The sequence below is a fragment of the Homarus americanus genome, unplaced genomic scaffold, assembly GCF_018991925.1.
Source record: "Homarus americanus isolate GMGI-L3 unplaced genomic scaffold, GMGI_Hamer_2.0 scaffold52806, whole genome shotgun sequence".
NCBI lineage: Eukaryota > Metazoa > Arthropoda > Malacostraca > Decapoda > Nephropidae > Homarus > Homarus americanus.
Window position 1 is genome coordinate 2,005,827 of NW_024720773.1, and position 19,610 is coordinate 2,025,436.

Sequence of the window (19,610 nt, forward strand, 5' to 3'; positions counted from 1 at the left end):
CTGTCAAAGCTAAAAATCCATAAGAGTCCCGGCCTTGACATGGTGCATCCTAGAGTGCTAAGAGAGATTTGTGCAACGAGCTTGCAGAGCCCCTGAAGATCCTGTTTTGTAAATGCCTGGATGAACAAAAGGTCCCCAGTGAAAGGAAAGTGGCTTATGTGAGTCCTATCTTCAAGAAGGGTGATCGTCACTCCACGAACAACTATAGACCAGTGAGCCTGACCAGCATAATATGTTAAGTACTTGAGAGTATTATCAGAGATGCCGCGATGGAACATCTACTACGAAACAACCTTGTAAAGGATTGCCAACACGGTTTTATGCCGTGGCGCTCCTGCTTAACACAATTGCACAAGGTATTGGATATTTGAACCCATATTCTGGAACGGGGTGGAAATATCGACATTATTTACCTAGATTTTGCCAAGGCTTTTGACAGTGTACCCCACGAAAGGCTGAAAATTAAACTGGAAGGGTACGGAATTCGGGGAAATGTCCCAGCGTGGATAGAAGACTTTCTACATGACCGCAAGCAGTGTGTGGTGATTCATGGCACGAAATCATTATCCATACCTGTCACAAGCAGGAAACCACAGGTCAGTGTATTGGGCCCGTTGTTGTTTGTTTGTTTCATAAATGACATGCCTGATGTTGTACACTCCTCCATACAAAGGTTTGCCGATGACGCCAAGTTATTTCGGGAAATGAAGAACCAAGCGGACTGTGAAGAGCTACAGAAGGATCTCTTTGGGCTCCAAGAATGGTCGAAGAAATGGCTGCTGAGATTCAATGTCACGAAGTGTACGAGGATGCACCTGGGGCATACCAACGGTAAGGAGGCGTATCATATGTCCCAACGGGATGAAGAAACTGCACTATTTGAGACTGAATGTGAGGACCCAGGTGTGTATGTTGACAATGAGCTGAAGTTCTCGGGCCATTGCGAGAAGGTAAATCAGGCAAATAAATTATTGGGTCTTATAAGAAGGTCGTCCAGATATCTAGATGGTCCGTCCGTCGTAACGATCTTCAAGAATGAAGTGCTTCCCCATCTGGAGTACTGTCACCCCGTCTGGTCCCCGAGATATGCTAGGGACTGTCGGTTGGTTGAAAATATTTAAAGGAGGGCCACCAGACTGGTGCCTGCACTTCGGGACCTCAGCTACCCTGAGAGATTGAAGCGCCTGAACTTGCCTAGCTTATACTACAGACGGACAAGGGGTGACCTAATAGAGGTGTATAAGCATCTCAAGGGGCACTACTCAGTTGAGTGTCCTTACTTGGAGCTGGCGGACGCTCGCCCCACAAGGGGTCACAGCTCAAGATTGAAGAAGCCACAAGTCCAGAAAACTGTGAGGGCAAACTTTTTCGGAGTGAGAGTTGTGAACTCTTGGGACAATCTACCAGAAAGTGTTGTGACGGCACCGAGTGTGATCTCTTTCAAGACGAGACTTGACCAACACTGGAGCGGATTCAGGTACATTCAGGAGCCGGTGCATGCCCAGTACTTACCAACAGTGTGTAACAGAGATGTGACCGATCGTCCAAGCTGCTAACGAGCTGATCTTTTGGTGAAGAGGATAAAAGAAAAGTAATTAATTTTTCATTATTGATTACTTTTACTGTACTGTATTTAATTTTAGAATTTCTATGTATTATTTTCGCCTTTTCAACTTACGACCTGGTCGTCGGGACGGAACCCCGTCGTAAGTTGAGAAGAGACTGTATACTGTATAATAAATAGTAATGGTTCAAGTACTGAGCCTTGGGGTACTCCACTAGTGACACCCCAATTGGATTTAATGCCGTTAAAGCTTGCTCACTGTTTTATGTACTGTAACCACGCCCTAATCCACTTTAGACTATCTCCTCCAATTCCATGAGCCTCCACTTTACGTATTAGTTTTTCGTGGGGGACTATGTCGAAGGCTTTGCTAAAGTCGAGGTATACTACATTATAATCATGTCCGTCGTCCACTGACTCAAAAACAGTTGAAAAGAATGTTAAAAGATTAGTCAGACATGAACGCCCACTTGTGAAGCCATGCTGGGAATCAGTGATTAATTTGTGCTTCGGGTGATTTCGAATTGAGTTTCAAATTATTGCTTCCATCAATTTGCCTACAATAGATGTTAAACTGATTGGAGGATAGTAATCTATCTCCCTTCTTGAAAATCTGTATCACATTATTTATCCACCAGGATTCTGGTACTACACCCGTTTTTAATGACATGTTAAACTAGTCTGCCAAGGGCGTACTAATACTGTTGTACTGTGCACATCATAGTCATTCCTAAAAACTCCCTCTAATTCATATTATGCTACATAACATTCAAATCCACAGCGCTTGTAGAATCTCAGAAAACGGGAAACATTGATAAAAGCTAACTCTCCTTCTCAATGTTACTGAATCATGTGTTGAATTGTACCCAGGTACGGTTATATAATATTAATTGTATGTATTCATAGCATTAAGGAGAACTCAAGGTATCTATAAGAGGATTGGGAAAGTCCAGTTGATCCGGACTAGTGTGCTTTAGGACTAAGTGTAGATCGTGGGTTGAAGGTCATACTATTTACGTCTGTTAACGTTTAGCGAACATAACTTCCGCAGATATCATCTGAAAATACATGAGAACAATGATCTGGAAAAAGGATAGATGTATCAGAACTATGTGAAGTGCTGGAAGTGACCCAGAAACTATACTTGAAAGGAAATATCTTGTATGCATCGGTGTGAACTTAATACACCTCATATCCTCGGGTGACGTATACCCACGACATGTACAGTGATCAGAGAATTTTATGTCTGTGTTCAAATAGTGCAATGTGTGAGAGGAGGATCCCTAATTACAATTTTAAGTGAAGTGGATATACCCACGCTATGAACTTTCAGCTTTTGTTTCAGGGCAGCGTCCCTTGTACCCAGACTCCAGGTGTGAGTTAATGATATAGCCCAATTAATTTCCCCAGGAACAGTCAAACCCGAACCGTATTCTAGTATGTAATTTAGGAATAAAATATGTATTTATAAGACATGAGGTTACAATATACAGGAAAGTGTTCAAGTGAGAACCATAAGAAATCAAAGTGAAAATTAAAGATTGGAAACTGTAGGCCTATGTCGGTGAGAGGAGCGGGGGACATCGGCCTTCATACGTAACTGCTCCTTCCCCAACATAGGTCAGTGAACTTCATCGGACTGTATTCAGCCCTAAAACAAGACTTATATAACAGTTATTACGGCTTAAAACTTTGCCTGATGTATAAAGTGAAATAGTAATGTGTTAGGGTGTGTGATAACGGCCCATCAGGCATTATTTCTTATACGTGCCTGCTCCTTCCACAACATAGGTTCCCCGCGCGCTCTGAACTCACCAGAACGGGGACCATTATCCCTGTGAGCGTCCCACCATGTGAAATGACTACTCCCAGCTATGCTACTCCACTGTGAACCTGTGGATTCCAGCATACCACCACAAATGAGTAGGAATACATAATGAGATCTTTGAGAAACTCCGCGGTCGTCACTTCGAGCGACCTATAATACCAGGCGTAGAAACAATACTGATATGTCTCTTGATGAAGCCCTCGTCTCTACCCACCGAGGGCGGTGTGCGAACGAGGTGCCTGATATGTGTACCTAGAAATTACAAGGAGTCCCATACTTGCAGGTGTGGAGTGTAACAGGTGTGTTGAGCTGGTGCTACAGGGAGGTGAGATGGTGTTACGATGCATAATAACCTAAGGTGCCATATTCCATACAGGTGGAGCAGTCTGACGTGTTGAGTTTTATTATAAGAAGGAATGACCGAGGTAAGGAGGTCACTCATTGTTATGCAATAAGTATGTGGATGACACGCAATTAATGTAAGACGTCTGTTGTCGAGCAGGGTAACCAAAATCATCGTTTTTCTTCTGAGGAAGGCCAACTCACTTGTATTTTAACGGAATGCAGTATGTTTTATAAGGAATAAACTAGTTATGACATGTTATGGTTTCACCCTTCTTTCCCCTTATCGATCTGGTCAATGAAAAACCTAACCCAATGCCTAGTCCACTCTGCCCGCTACCTAACGAGTTACTGCCCAGAGCGGGTCTGGTGGCAGCAACCCTTAGAAATTAAGAATAGAGTTAAGTTATCCCCTTAGACTTAGTGACCCCAGAATCTGTCAGTATACGGTACTCTGGCAAATATCTCATCGGGACCTGGTGACTTATTAGGTTTTAGTTTATCTCTTTGTTTACTAACATCATAACCAGTCACAAATTTCTTGCATTTCCTTGTAAATGTTAGGATACATAATGGGGTCAAACATACTGTAGATAATGTTTCAGCAGCAGTTGCTGGGAGAGGTTCACCTATAAAGACCATTTGACTGCATTTCTCATCCCAAAGTCAAAGCTCAGTTAGTATTTCTTTATATATTTTGCCTGAATGAATTTTTCCAACCAGACAGTTTTTTCACCATCTCAGGAAAGGCTGCTCACCCCTGAACTACATCCTCTTGGCCATCTTTAAAGTGGCTTTCAAGCCTGGCTCAAGTGGTCCAAAAATGATATTGTCATGTTGATTTTGTAGTAGACCTCTGGATTGGTAGATGGTGCATTAGCCCTGTTCTTCTGGTGACCACAGATCTTGGGAGTGTCTACTGACACACTGAGACTGGTAGCATGGTCAACTGCCTTACTGTAAATCTGCTTGTTGGTGTCCTCCACATTTCCTTTACAGCACCAGCTACAATCTGCACATCCTGATGGGCTGTCACGATGTCCATTGCTTTGGCTTGGAGCTTAGTTGTCAACCCTCGAAACCAGGGGTCCACAACCTCTATACACTAGTCAACCACTTAATGGTACAAGTAATCAGTGATCGGCCGCAGGTGTACTAAGCCAACATAAGTCAGCACTGTGTTCCACAGAACTGAATGTAAAATTTTAATGCAGGAATATATTTTATTGTCAGAGAATTGTTATAAACAACACTGATATTTAACACTAAACAAAGCTTTCGTTTTCACCATATACAGTACATATGCTGAATTGAAATACTGTAATATCACTAGTCACTAGCCTAGTCAAATATTCTGTAAAGAAATTAGGGAAACATTACTTTTAGCGATATAAAATATGGAAATATGAAACTGTCTTTGAGCAGTACAAAATAATGGTTTAATAACCGATTCTCACCTGAAATACAAGCATACAGGGGAAATTGTTTTATAATTGTCATCCTACAGTACACAGTACAGTAACCCCCCCCCCCCTCCCCACCAAAAAAGGATTTGTTATTGTAGCGACTGAAGAATAATATAATGTATTTATGTAATGTAATATAGTTAACAAATGCCTATAATTGTTGTAAATAACCATTTTGATCATGCAACTGTTGTTGAGTCAGGTGGCTGAACTTGGTTCGAGACTTGAGCCGAGATAGCTTCTTTCAGTTAGCCGGTATATATACTGGTGGGCGGCATCGAAACGGCCACTCACTCTCGCTCCGTGTTAGAGCACAGTTCTCGTAGCCACACCAATAAACTGGTAAATGTTACATGTCCTGTTACATGTCAATACCAGGCACATCCGGTGCTGCTCCAGCTGCCGACGACGCTGCTGTGCTGTCTACTGTCGCCCGTCCTGCCTTCATTGGCTCTGACCTGGAGCTTTGGCTACTGCAGCTCAGCAGCTACTTCATGGCATGCCGAATAACTGCATCTGCCATGAAGTACCACCGTGCCATGTCGAAGCTACCACCTACTGTCAACATGGAAGTGCGCGACATCCTCACGGCACCCCCGGCGGAGACGCCTTTCCAGAAATTGTGTTTGGCATTACGGGCGCGGCTGGGCACATCGTCTCGACAGCGTATGCAGCAGTTGTTATGGGGCGAATTCCTTAACGACCGCAAACCTTCCCAGCTCCTGCGAAGCCTCCGCCACTTGCTCTCCACCACAGGCACCACATCGGAAGACCTCATTTTCCGTCCGTTGTTCCTACAGCGTTTGCCATCCAACGTTCAGGCAGGACTATCCACGTTTTGAGAGAACACCTCATTGGACATCATGGCGGAGTCTGCCGACTGCTTCATGGAAGCGTCTAGTTCTATGACCGTCAGCGTCTCGTCCGTGACACCAGCACCACAAACCTCTCCTTCCTTGGCACCAGACCATTTGTTGTCGTCTCCACAGCCCGAGGAAAACCAGCAGCCGGCCACGTGCCCTTAATTCTGTCCAGATAGCATTACGGCCTCCCTGTGAATGTCAACACCGCCCAGACAGCCACTGTGGAAATTCAAGGCAGCGTCACCAGCAGTCAAGCCGATCGCCCTCGCCTGCAGACCGCAGATCGTCAGGACAGTCCAACAATCTGTGCTTCTACCATCGACGCTTTGGTGACCGGGCCCTCCGTTGCCAAATGCCCTGCTCTTGGTCGGGAAATGAGTCGTCCCGGTCATAAGCGTGGCAACCATCCGGGAGCCAGAACCTGGCCACCTCTTCAACCCCTCACAGATCACTGTACAGGTATATGCTTCTTGATCGACACTGGAGTGCAGTTCAGTGTCCTGCCGAAGCCCATCTGCCAAGCAACACCCACATCAACCACCAAGCTATTGGCGGCAAATGATACCTGCATCAACACCCATGACTCCAAGTCGGTCAGGCTGGATCTCAACCTTGGCCGACGTTACATGTGGAAGTTCTTAGTAGCTGATGTCAGCTTTCCTGCAGCATTACTGTTCCTCAATCGACTTGCAACACCAAAAGATCTGTGTTCCAACCACCCAGTGCTGAGTCAGCGGGCAGCCAACCACCATTGCATCTATGGGATTCACAGCCAACTACCCAGAAAATTTCCCTGATATCAAGCTATTGGAAGAATTTCCGTCTCTGACACATTACAGTGACAGCCCTCTGCCACTCAAACATGAAGTGATACCACCATATTGAGATCAAAGGCCCGCCAGTCTTCTCCCGCTTTCGGCGCCTAGCACCAGACAGACTCCACATAGCAAGGAGGGAGTTCAATCAGATGCTCAGCCTGGGCATAATCCGCCCATCAAAGAGCACCTGGTCATCGGCGCTGCACATGGTGCCCAAAAAGCAGCTCGGAAGCTGGCGCCCCTGTGGTGATTACCACACACTCAATGCGGTGACAGTCCCTGACCGCTATTCATTACCACATATCCATGACTTTGCCGCCAATCTCGCTGGAGCTCCCATCTTCTCAAAGATAGACTTCATGAGGGCGTACAACCAGATACCCGTCAACCCAGCTGATGTTTGTAAAACTGCTGTAACTACTCCTTTCGGCCTGTATGAGTTCGTCAGGCTTCCATTCGGCCTGAGGAACGCCAGCCAGACATTCCAGCATTTTATCAATAACGTGCTGAGAGAACTGCCACTCGTCTTCTCTTACGTTGATGACTGCCTCGTGGCCAGCCATTCTGAGGAAGAGCGTTTGTAGCATCTTCGCCAGATCTTCGACCGCTTCAGACAGTATGGGATCATCATCGACAAAGAAAAGTGTCAGTTTGGCATCCCCGAGCTCTCGTTCCTGGGATACCACATCTTGCAGCACGGAACAAAACCCCTGCACGATAAGATCGAAGCCATCATCGCTTTCCCACTGCCTCAAACACAGAAGCAGCTCAGACGGTTCCTGGGACTCGTGGCATATTACCACCGTTTTGTCCCTCGCTGTGTTGTCTTACTTCGCCCACTCTGTGCTCTTGTACTGAAGAAAGACAAGACCATAATGAGAGCCGTGTTCTGGACGACAGAGGCAACACAAGCTTTCGAAGAGGTGAAGAAAGCCTTGGTCAATGCTACACTACTGAGCCACCCTCACTCTGGTGCACCTCTCAGCCTAATAGTGGACGCCTCTGATACAGGCGTCGGAGCCGTGATTCACCAGCACATTTATGGCCGCTCCAAACCACTGGCCTTCTACTCAAAAAGCCTGCAGCCACAGGACACACGCTACTCTACATTTGGTTGTGAGCTGCTCGCTGCATACCTGGCTGTAAAGCACTTCCACTGCTTCCTGGAGGGGCGCGATTTCTGCCTCTACACCGACCACAAGCCCCTTGTGTCGGCTGCCATTAACGCCTCGGGTCTGCACTCACCACGGGAGCAATGGCACCTGGATTTCATCCACCAGTTTATGGCTAACATTCGCCACATCAAGAGTGAAAGCAATAACATCGCCTACGTCCTCTCGCTCATTTTCGTGCTCTCGGATGACGACTCTGACACCTCCAAACTGACTTCACGCTGCTTGTTGATGCTCAACACTGCGACAGCAACATACAACAGCTACGGACCGCAGATATGGGGCTCCAGCTTCGTGACATTCCTCTCTCCAATGGCAAGACGTTGCTCTGTGTTACATCAACCAACCGACTCCGTCCACTAGTTCCCCTGGATATGCGCCAAGTTGTTTCAGTTGCTGCACTCGTTCTCTCACCCTGGCATCGGTGCAACGCAGAGACTCGTCAAAGAGGGCTACGTCTGGCCCTTCATCAGCAGTGACGTGCGATGCTGGACCAAGGCGTGCATGGCCTGCCAAAGCTCTAAAATCTTAGGGCACACTAAGTCACCTGTTGGTACGTTTCTGCCACAATCAGCTCGCTTTGACCACGTCCACATCCACATTGTTGGACTACTACCTCCCTCAGAAGGCTTACGACACCTTCTAACAATTGTCGACTGCTCGTTCTCCGGTCAGCCCTTAAGACCGATTTAGGCTGTTCAGCGGCTGAGCTCGTCTACGGCACTGCCTTGTGCCTTCCCGGAGAGTTTCTATCCTCCACATCTACTCCATCATCTCAGCCTGGTTCGTACATGGATACACTCCGTGACTGTATCTGGTCCCTGCATCTTACACCACCAAGACGTAGCTCTCAGAAGCAGGTTTTCATCGTCAAGGCACTGGACGAGGCAACACATGTATTCGTACGACGAATGGCACCTGGACCACCACTGCATCGCCCCTACGACGGTCCCTTCAGGGTCCTCTGCCGGTCGTCTTAAGTTTTTTACGATCGACTGCCAAGGGGATCGGCACACAGTCTCCATCAACCGACCAAAATCGGCCCACATCGACGAGGACGCAAATATTCCTAGTCCCAGCATAAACAGGCCGACCAACGCTGCCTCCGCAAGCGACGCAGAACCTGTGACTATGTCACCACTACGCTCATGTTTGTGGACGAGGTCCGGCCGTGTGGCACGGCCTCCGCTTCGGATTTGACGCATCACTTTTCTTACAAGTGATCGAAGGGAGGTGGCTGATGTAGCGACTGAAGAATAATATAATACAGTGGTCCCTCGGTTAACGAAAACAATTCGTTCCACAGAGTCGTTTGTTAACCGAAAATTTCGTGAACAGAATCTATTATTTCAATGGAATATTGGGTAATTGGTTCCAACTCACAAAAAAATTACATTCAAAGTACTGTATACCAGTAATAGAATTAACAAAGCATTAAATATAAACTAAATACAGTATTGTACTGTACAGTATACTGTACAATAATAAATAAAAAACAATAGAATACTGTATTTTAACTTACTTTGAGGTGTGTATGTCGTACTACCGTTAGCTTTGTTTACATATCAAACAGCTGATTGTAGATGCAGTCGATGACGTGCCATATTCTTTACAGAGTGCATTGGTTCTAATGCCTTCTTCATGTTTCATAATAATTTCTGGACTGTATATTATCAATATGTTAACTAAATTTCAGAATGACCAATAATCTTAATGCAAAAATGCAAAAATATTCAAGAGACCAACAAACTGGATATTCACTCCCCTGTAAACAAAGTTAAACTGAGAAGAGTTGTTGGGTGATTCAATCAGCTGATGGGCGCACAAAAACTGTTCTCTGTACTGCATATATTATCAATATGTTAACTAAATTTCAGAATGACCAATAATTTTAATATAAAAATGCAGAAATATTCGAGAGACCAACTTTCTTGATATTTACTCCACTGGAAATGAATGTAAACATAGAACCAATTACTGTATTGGCGGACTAGCCGATTAGCTGATGAGCACAACAAAACGTGTTTGTCGTAAGGATTTCATTAATCGAAGTTTTGTTCGTTAATCAAACTGAAAATCCTTATGGGAGCTAATTCGTTAACCGAAATTTCGTTAATCAAACCGTTCGTTAATTGAGGGACCACTGTATAATGTAATTATGTAATGTAATGTAATATAGTTAACAATGCATATAATTGTTGTAACTAGCCATGCTGATCATGTAACTGTTGCTACTCTTGGACGGCCTCGGAACGGCCACTCACTCTTGCTCCGTGCTAGAGCAGTTCTCCTAGGAGCACCAATAAACTGGTAAACATAGCCCGAGCTTTCCTGGACCAAATACTACATTATTATAAATGACATAAAAACATGTCCTCCATCAGGTAAAATACAGTTTGCTTTTTGAATAGAAAAATAAGGACTTCAATTTCACATACAAATACACAGAACAATACCAAAACTAATGTGAGGGTTGAGCCTGGATGAGATTTGTAATTTCAGAAAAAGTTGGTTCAAAATATTACAGCAGCCTTCAGTGGTGTTGTGGGGTTTCGAGATGTAGTCTCACACTCAGGATGGGTTGGAGAAAGGAAACCCACAATGCGCTCTTTGTATATATATTGTATTGGATGTACAGGGCAGCTTGGTGCTGGGAAGTTGCTGCGTGGTTGGCAGCGTGGAGTAGAGAGCTGGTTGGTGAGGGGCTTGCCCAGAGGAGGTGTTGCGTGGCTGTAGGTAGAAGGCAGGTCACGGTGAGGTGAGGTCTTATATAGCGGAGGTAGGCGTGGCTTGATAGTTGACCTCCGCTTTGTCAGACGTTGCTAGTAGCCAACCTTAGACCACGAGGCGTTGGTTGGGAAACTCGAAAAGGGATCGGTTAGTCAGCGACAAACGACAAACGGCAGTTGTAGTTGTAGGGGAAATATCCACTACAGTGATATTTCCGTACACTCCGAACACTCAGAAATCGACACTGTCCACAACACTCGTAACACGGCACATGTTCAATGTCCCTCATTGTCTGTAAATAACAAAGTATTAACTCGAGTGATCACAACAATTGCTATGGTACCAGTGCAGAAAGGCACCCAAAAAAAAATTTACCTTGGCATACAACCAACACTTTTCTGAGATTTCACAAAAGACTGCAAAAAAAAATTAGGTAGCTAACCTCTGTTTTCAGACATTTTCAGACACTTTTCAATACATTTTACTGTACACTGGGAAAAATTTTTTACAAGATTATTAGCACCCTGAAATATTCATTAGTTACAGTGACATGGTTAGGTAGATGCACGGAGAAATGGTTATTACAACTCACATTCAAACACAAAAATTACCCACAGTATCACATTCATTCCTCCTGACCTTGATACCATATAAATTACATCCCACCGCTGCCACCAATGTGAGGGGGCGGGTTCTTCGGTTGCCACCAATGTGAGGGGGCGGTTTCTTGGTCTGCCACCAATGTGAGGGGGCCGGTTCCCTCTCGGTTTCTACACCACCCTCATCTTACTTACTTCTCTTAGTTCTTACTCTTACTCAGTTCCGTCACCTATTCTAGGGTAGCATGGACATTCTTTTGGTAGCATGGTCATTCTTTTGGTAGCCTGGGCATTCTTTTGGTAGCCTGGGCATCCTTTTGGTAGCATGGTCGAGGGTCTAGGCACGTGAGTATGGTAATTTTGGTATCAGGTCACTTGGATGGAAATAAAGGTAAAATACTGTGGGAGAAATGAATACACCTAAAGTACTCACAACATTACTGGTGGTACATTACATGGCACTCATTGTAGATTATTCAACATATACGTAAACAAAGACGCTAGTATATGCAGGGGTCCACTACCCAACATGGGATAATTATTTCCAACGAATTATCCCTAACAATGAAGCCGTGGGGCACATTAATCAGGCCGCATCGGTGCCATCTTCTCATATATGATCCCGGCTGGACATCTAATACATCCGAGGCCGTTGTTGGATGGTAGAGCGATTCAAGAATCACCATGGGATCTGTATGGATGAAGGGACGGGCACTCACTAACAGTGACAACAACATCACGTTTCAGGGGACGTTAAAGACATAAATATTACTTCACTCAGAGCATATCAACTACGTTACTGTAACACTTACACAATCAACTATTAATTGGGTCAAATCACTTAAAGAAGGGCCAATTACAACACAGAGTGGAATGGCATACCTGTATGGATGAAGGGACGGGCACTCACTAACGGTAGAAATGCCCGCGGGGCCCTCACTCAAAACAGACCAGGGAGTCCACCTACTTCTATTCCGATGAATTAATTTACTGTACACTCTGACGTTGAAATTGAGACTATGAACTCATTTTCATTCCCTACTATTATCTTCACTAACAATGCTCTGACTCAGCTATCAAAAGCAAAATTAAATTGATTACAAAGGGTTGGATGGCAACAGGTCCCAACATACAGCGTCTGCTACTAAATCCGCGGATTATATTCAAGGTTCCCTTAAGAGAAAGACGGGGCAACAGAGAAAACGGGGGACGTTTCCACTGGGGGACTCGGAAGGTTTTGTGGACGTTTGAGCGTAATATGAATCCTTAAGGTTTTCAGGTTAGCCGTCATCACGATCATGACAAAGCTTCCCCCTTCCCCAAGATTTATATTATGCGGTAACGTTCGCAAAACATGTACGGTAATTACACAGATTCTTTAAACAACTGTTACCTTTCGTCACGGTTTCACACTACATACACTCGTAAAACACATCAGGACTCTTACAGGTATCTGGTACAAAAACATACAAAATAAAAACAAACAACGGTTACATACATTGGATAAACAGTAGCAAAAAAAAAATTAATCCATTATCATTGACAACATGGCATAGGGAAACAAAATACAAGTAATAAAACATACATAGGAAAATAATGCAACAATAAAGAAAAAACATAAAAAATGGGGTTACATACATAACATAAAAAATTTGTTACACAATACAAACTCTGAAGACACCGTTTCTCATATCATAGTTCAAAGAGGAGACTGATCAAATGCTTACTCGACACCACTGAGATTTAACTTAGACTTCTCAAGCTAGGACGTAGATGAACAGACCCCATCAAGTCGAAGGAATGACATGTTGGGCTTTAAACTAAAGAGCCCTCTCCTACTCGCGAAAGGCAGCAACCTTCGAAGGATCCCCAACGAGCAGAGATTCCTTGTGGGAGTACAGTCAAACCTAACTATCTGTACTTATGGCATTAGCCATGTAGTAAAATCAGCGCCATTGTCGAGGCCTGACTCCACCTAAAAGTCACGAACATTACTCCTATACACATCCACAATAAGCCTAGCTAGGGCTTTACCGGCAAAACTTGAGAACTCTCAACTGGTATCTTTACTCAACTAGTAACAGATACCCATCAGATGATTGCATAACAGCCAATCCATCTTCCAATCTCTGTGTCTACTGCACTTGACAATCCCCATAAAAAAAACCAAAGAAAAAAAAATCACAAACACCTACACACTCCCAAACATTCCCAACTCACATGGCAACAACGTACTCACTTACCAGTTGTACTTCTCAATTGCAACACATGTATGCAAAACATCACTCTTCACCATGCATGTCAACAATCAATTCCTTCCAGTCAAAGTCTACAGCCCTTTAAAGAAATCTCGGTAACACTGATGCTCGTCTCTCACATAACTAGCAAGAGAGGCATTCCACACTCTTCTTTTCTACACTTCCTTGTCCATCAGGCCATGCACCTGATGAAGCAACTGGTGGTGAAACCTGGGTGTCATTCCTGAGAATGAACATGTCTCCATCCTCATACTTCTCAAGTCTACACATCAACTTACTGGACACAGGTTCTGAGCTGACTGCCCTGAATTGTTCTCTTGTGACGGTCATCATGCCTGGAGGTCACAACTACTCACTGTACCACACAACACGGGCACAGTGCACACTTTCAAAAATAAATGGATTACTGCCTAACTGTCCTTCTAATACATGAGAACACTTGAAATACTGGCTCAAAATTATTGCACAAATTTCAACTCAACTCATTACTCATTACCCGTAGTAATAATACTGAAATGTGAACTTGTACTTTGTTGTCACTTTTCAAGACAAATTTACTGTGCACACTCAAAGGCAATGGTACTTGTTATTGTCAATCTCTGTAGGGTGCAACACTGTATTAACTCTTCCGGAATTACACCGTACTATAACAAATCAACTTAAAAAAGAATCAGACATTTCCATTACTGAGTGTCACTTTCACAAAAATAAAGTGGTAATACTGTAATACTTTACGAGACTGTCCCCTCAGTACTCAACAAATACTCACTGTCTTTTCAATTGCAATGATTTCAACACTTATCACTTCACAATTTACTCTGTGGTACTCACAAATGGGGGGTCCTTACATGTACTTTCACCAATCAATTTTCAAAGATTGCGTTCTTTTACAGATGTCCATATCACCATAGAGTCCTCAACTCATCAAAGCAATTGCTGAAATTATACATGTATTAGATCTCAAATAAACATAAAACACACTTAATGACATTGCCTGTAAGTCTACACTGCTAGAAACTAATGCTCTATGCACTAAAAATCATACTAATAGAAACAATACAAAAAATACAAAATACTCAGGTATCTAACACAACACAGGTTATACAAATAAATTCACTTTCCCAATTCTGACCTCAACTTATAACTAAAACACTTCCAATTAAAATTAAAACAACTACACCCATATTATGTCAATTACAAATAACAGTTACATAACCTTAATATAATTATGGCCTTCCGGTACACTCAGAAATCGACACTGTCCACAACACTCGTAACACGGCACATGTTCAATGTCCCTCATTGTCTGTAAATAACAACAATTGCTATGGTACCAGTGCAGAAAGGCACCCAAAAAAAAATTTACCTTGGCATACAACCAACACTTTTCTGAGATTTCACAAAAGACTGCAAAAAAAAATTAGGTAGCTAACCTCTGTTTTCAGACATTTTCAGACACTTTTCAATACATTTTACTGTACACTGGGAAAAATTTTTTACAAGATTATTAGCACCCTGAAATATTCATTAGTTACAGTGACATGGTTAGGTAGATGCACGGAGAAATGGTTATTACAACTCACATTCAAACACAAAAATTACCCACAGTATCACATTCATTCCTCCTAACCTTGATACCATATAAATTACATCCCACCGCTGCCACCAATGTGAGGGGGCGGGTTCTTCGGTTGCCACCAATGTGAGGGGGCGGTTTCTTGGTCTGCCACCAATGTGAGGGGGCCGGTTCCCTCTCGGTTTCTACACCACCCTCATCTTACTTACTTCTCTTAGTTCTTACTCTTACTCAGTTCCGTCACCTATTCTAGGGTAGCATGGACATTCTTTTGGTAGCATGGTCATTCTTTTGGTAGCCTGGGCATTCTTTTGGTAGCCTGGGCATCCTTTTGGTAGCATGGTCGAGGGTCTAGGCACGTGAGTATGGTAATTTTGGTATCAGGTCGCTTGGATGGAAATAAAGGTAAAATACTGTGGGAGAAATGAATACACCTAAAGTACTCTAAAAACAAATTTATTAATATGCAATCAATGGGGGAAAGATATTGTATTAATCATATAATTACCAGGCTCACCTCCTGGGCTTAGTGCAAACTCAGTACCTTCTTCTTTACTCTTACTCACAACATTACTGGTGGTACATTACATGGCACTCATTGTAGATTATTCAACATATACGTAAACAAAGACGCTAGTATATGCAGGGGTCCACTACCCAACATGGGATAATTATTTCCAACGAATTATCCCTAACAATGAAGCCGTGGGGCACATTAATCAGGCCGCATCGGTGCCATCTTCTCATATATGATCCCGGCTGGACATCTAATACATCCGAGGCCGTTGTTGGATGGTAGAGCGATTCAAGAATCACCATGGGATCTGTATGGATGAAGGGACGGGCAATCACTAACAGTGACAACAACATCACGTTTCAGGGGACGTTAAAGACGTAAATATGACTTCACTCAGAGCATATCAACTACGTTACTGTAACACTTGCACAATCAACTATTAATTGGGTCAAATCACTTAAAGAAGGGCCAATTACAACACAGAGTGGAATGGCATACCTGCATGGATGAAGGGACGGGCACTCACTAACGGTAGAAATGCCTGCGGGGCCCTCACTCAAAACAGACCAGGTAGTCCACCTACTTCTATTCCTATGAATTAATTTACTGTGCACTCTGACGTTGAAATTGAGACTATGAACTCATTTTCATTCCCTACTATTATCTTCACTAACAATGCTCTGACTCAGCTATCAAAAGCAAAATTAAATTGATTACAAAGGGTTGGATGGCAACAGGTCCCAACATACAGCGTCTGCTACTAACTCCGCGGATTATATTCAAGATTCCCTTAAGAGAAAGACGGGGCAACAGAGAAAACGGGGGACGTTTCCACTGGGGGACTCGGAAGGTTTTGTGGACGTTTGAGCGTAATATGAATCCTTAAGGTTTTCAGGTTAGCCGTCATCACGATCATGACAATGGCATCATCTCTGTGTCCTCGTAGGGCCACTCCTTGCTTACTAAAAATGATGATGGTTTTGGTGACAAACAGGAGTACAGTTGTCATGGTCACGTTGACTGCTAGTCTGTTTTAACTACTGATTCTTATTATACTCCACGAATGCAAAACATGAGTGGGTTAGCAATCCCTGAGAAGACGTGTTTTTCGACGCTTAGACTCATGATCCCTCCCAGTAAGTCCCGCCTTCGAAGACAGTTGTCACACAGTTGTCAATACGTTTTTTCCACTTCTGCTGGCCAGCTCAATCTTGAATTAGTTTGTGTAAATTAACTCAAGTAATTCGCCAGACCTTTGTCAACTGAGGGTCATCTTTGAATGAGTAACAGTTGGTTTGTTTGTAATCTCTGTCATTACGTGAGTAGCGATCGCTGGCAACTCACGAGTATATGACCACGGGGGAGCTGGAAGAGAGACGTCCTCTGTCACGTTGTAAGGGCGCGTGTTTTCCTACACCTACACCACCCTTATCTTACTTACTTCTCTTATCTAGTTCTGTCACATAGTCTTTTGGTAGCATGGACATTCTTTTGGTAGCATGGTCATTCTTTTGGTAGCATGGACATTCTTTTGGTAGCATGGTCGAGGGTCTAGGCACATGGGTATTGTAATTCTGGTATCAAGTCACTTGGACGGAAATAAAGGTAAAATACTGTGGGATAAATGAATACATCCAAAATGCTCTAAGACCAAATTTATTAATATGAAATCAAAAGGGAAAAAGAGGTATTATTAATTTATAGCTACCAGGTTCAACTCCTGGGCTTATTGCAGACTCAGTACTTTCTTCTTTACTTATTTTTTTATTTACTTATTTTCTTATTTCTTTACTCAACAGTAATTACTCAGATCTTACACTCTACTGCACACAACCTTACTGGTGTTACATTACATTACATAGCAGGACCAGTTCCTTGGCCCTACTCACAATACATAGTACATGGCACTCATTGTAGATTCCTGTACTTCTCACACCTACTGGTGGTACTTGGCATTACAGTACAGATACAAGACTTTACTCAACATACACGTTAATACTGAAACCAGCCGATACATGGGTCCACTACCCAACATGGGATAATTATTTCCAACTAATTATCCCTAACATACATATTACAACACCCTCTGTTGACATATACTTCCAAGGTGCGTCCCAGGGTAGAACACTGAGATTCACGACAGTTGTTATGGTCGGTGGTAGCCAGACACATGGCGAATCTGGGGTCTGGCACCACGAGGCAGTGGAGCATACTAATCAGGCCGCATCGGTGCCATCGTTTCATATATGGTCCATGTTGAGTATCTACTACATCCGGGGGGCGGTTGTCGAGTGATCCAAGAGTCACAATTGGATCTGGAGAAACAGGTTGGAGAGTGTCAGGGGACGGACTGGGAAGCATGACAACACAAACAAATCTCTTGTCTAGACGACGGACATATTTACGTTAGTACTTCTTACACTGGGTGAATGACAATTCAACTGTTGAAGCATGAACACTGATGAACACTGATATTCACTACAATTGACTGAATCAAACTGAATAGCTACACATAAACATACCTGGAGAAACAGGTTGGAAAGCGTCAGGGGACGCTCGCCCTGAGTGATGCTCTGGTATATATCCCTGAGTTGCCAGTGATCGCTACTCACGCAATGACTAGAGTTGATTTACACAGACTAATTCAAGATTGAGCTTCCCAGGAGAAAGTGGAATAACAACTGATCGACAACTGCCTTCACAAGGCGAGGGAACACAAATGTAGCATCTATAGGAATAAACACTTCTTCTTCTCAGGGGTTGCTAACCCACTCATGTTTTGCTGTCGTGGAGTTTAATAAGAATCAATAGTTAAAACAGATTAGCAGTCAAGGTGACCGTGACAAAACTCCCCCTTTTCCCAAGATTCTTATTAAGCAGTAACGTTAGCTAAACATGTACAGTAATTACACAGATTCTTTAAACAACTGTTACCTTTCGTCACGGTTTCACACTCCATACACTTGTAACACACATCAGTACTATCACAGGCATCTGGTACAAAAGCATACAAAATAAACACAATGGTTACATACATGGGATAAACGGTAGCTAAAAAAAATCTATTATCATTGACAACATGGCATAGGGAAACAAAATAGAAGTAATTAGACATACATAGGAGAATAATGTAACAAAGAAAAAGCATAAAAATGGGGTTACATACCTAACATAAAAATATTTGTTACACAATACACACTCTGAAGATACAGTTTCTTATATCAAAAGTCAAAGAGGAGACTGACCAAATGCTTACTCAACACACCTGAGATTTAACTTAGACTTCTCAAGCTAGGATGTAGATGAACAGACCCCATCAAGTCGAAGGAATGATATGTTTGACTTTAAACTAAAGAGTCATGTCCTACTCGCGAGAGGTAGCAACCTTCGAAGGATCCCGAAGGAGCGGAGAATCCCAAGAATACATGCAAATCCTAACGGTCCTTATGGGAGCACAACCAAGCCTAAAACTATCTGTACTTATGGCATTTGCCATGTGGTGAAATCAGTGCCATGTCGAGGCCTGACTCCACCTAAAAGTCACGAACATTACTCCTATACATACCCACAACAAGCCTAGCTAGGACTTTACCGGTAAAACTTGAGAACTCTCAACTGGTATCTTTACTCAACTAGTAACAGATACCCTTCAGATGATTGCATAACTGTCAATCCATCTTCCAATCTCTGTGTCTACTGCACTTGACAATCCCCATCTAAAAAAATTCAATGAAAAAAAATTCACAAACACCTACATACTCACAAACATTCCCATACAACACATTCCACAACTCACATGGTAAACAACGTAATCACTTACCAGTTGTACTTCTCAATTGCAACACAAGTATGCAAAACATCACTCTTCACCATGCAC

At 43.3% G+C, this 19,610-nt stretch overlaps 1 protein-coding gene across 1 annotated transcript; it reads left to right on the forward strand.

Annotated features, from left to right (window-relative positions):
* The first annotated feature begins 5,565 nt into the window (after positions 1 to 5,565).
* LOC121861112 lies at positions 5,566 to 6,042 on the forward strand. The gene has a single exon (XM_042358675.1). It carries the CDS (start codon positions 5,566 to 5,568, stop codon positions 6,040 to 6,042), a length of 477 nt encoding a protein of 158 aa, XP_042214609.1.
* Positions 6,043 to 19,610: the final 13,568 nt, after the last annotated feature.

Excerpts from the sequence above, each read along its gene's own strand:
- LOC121861112 (XM_042358675.1), top strand. The coding sequence starts at position 5,566 with ATGTCAATACCAGGCACATCCGGTGCTGCTCCAGCTGCCGACGACGCT.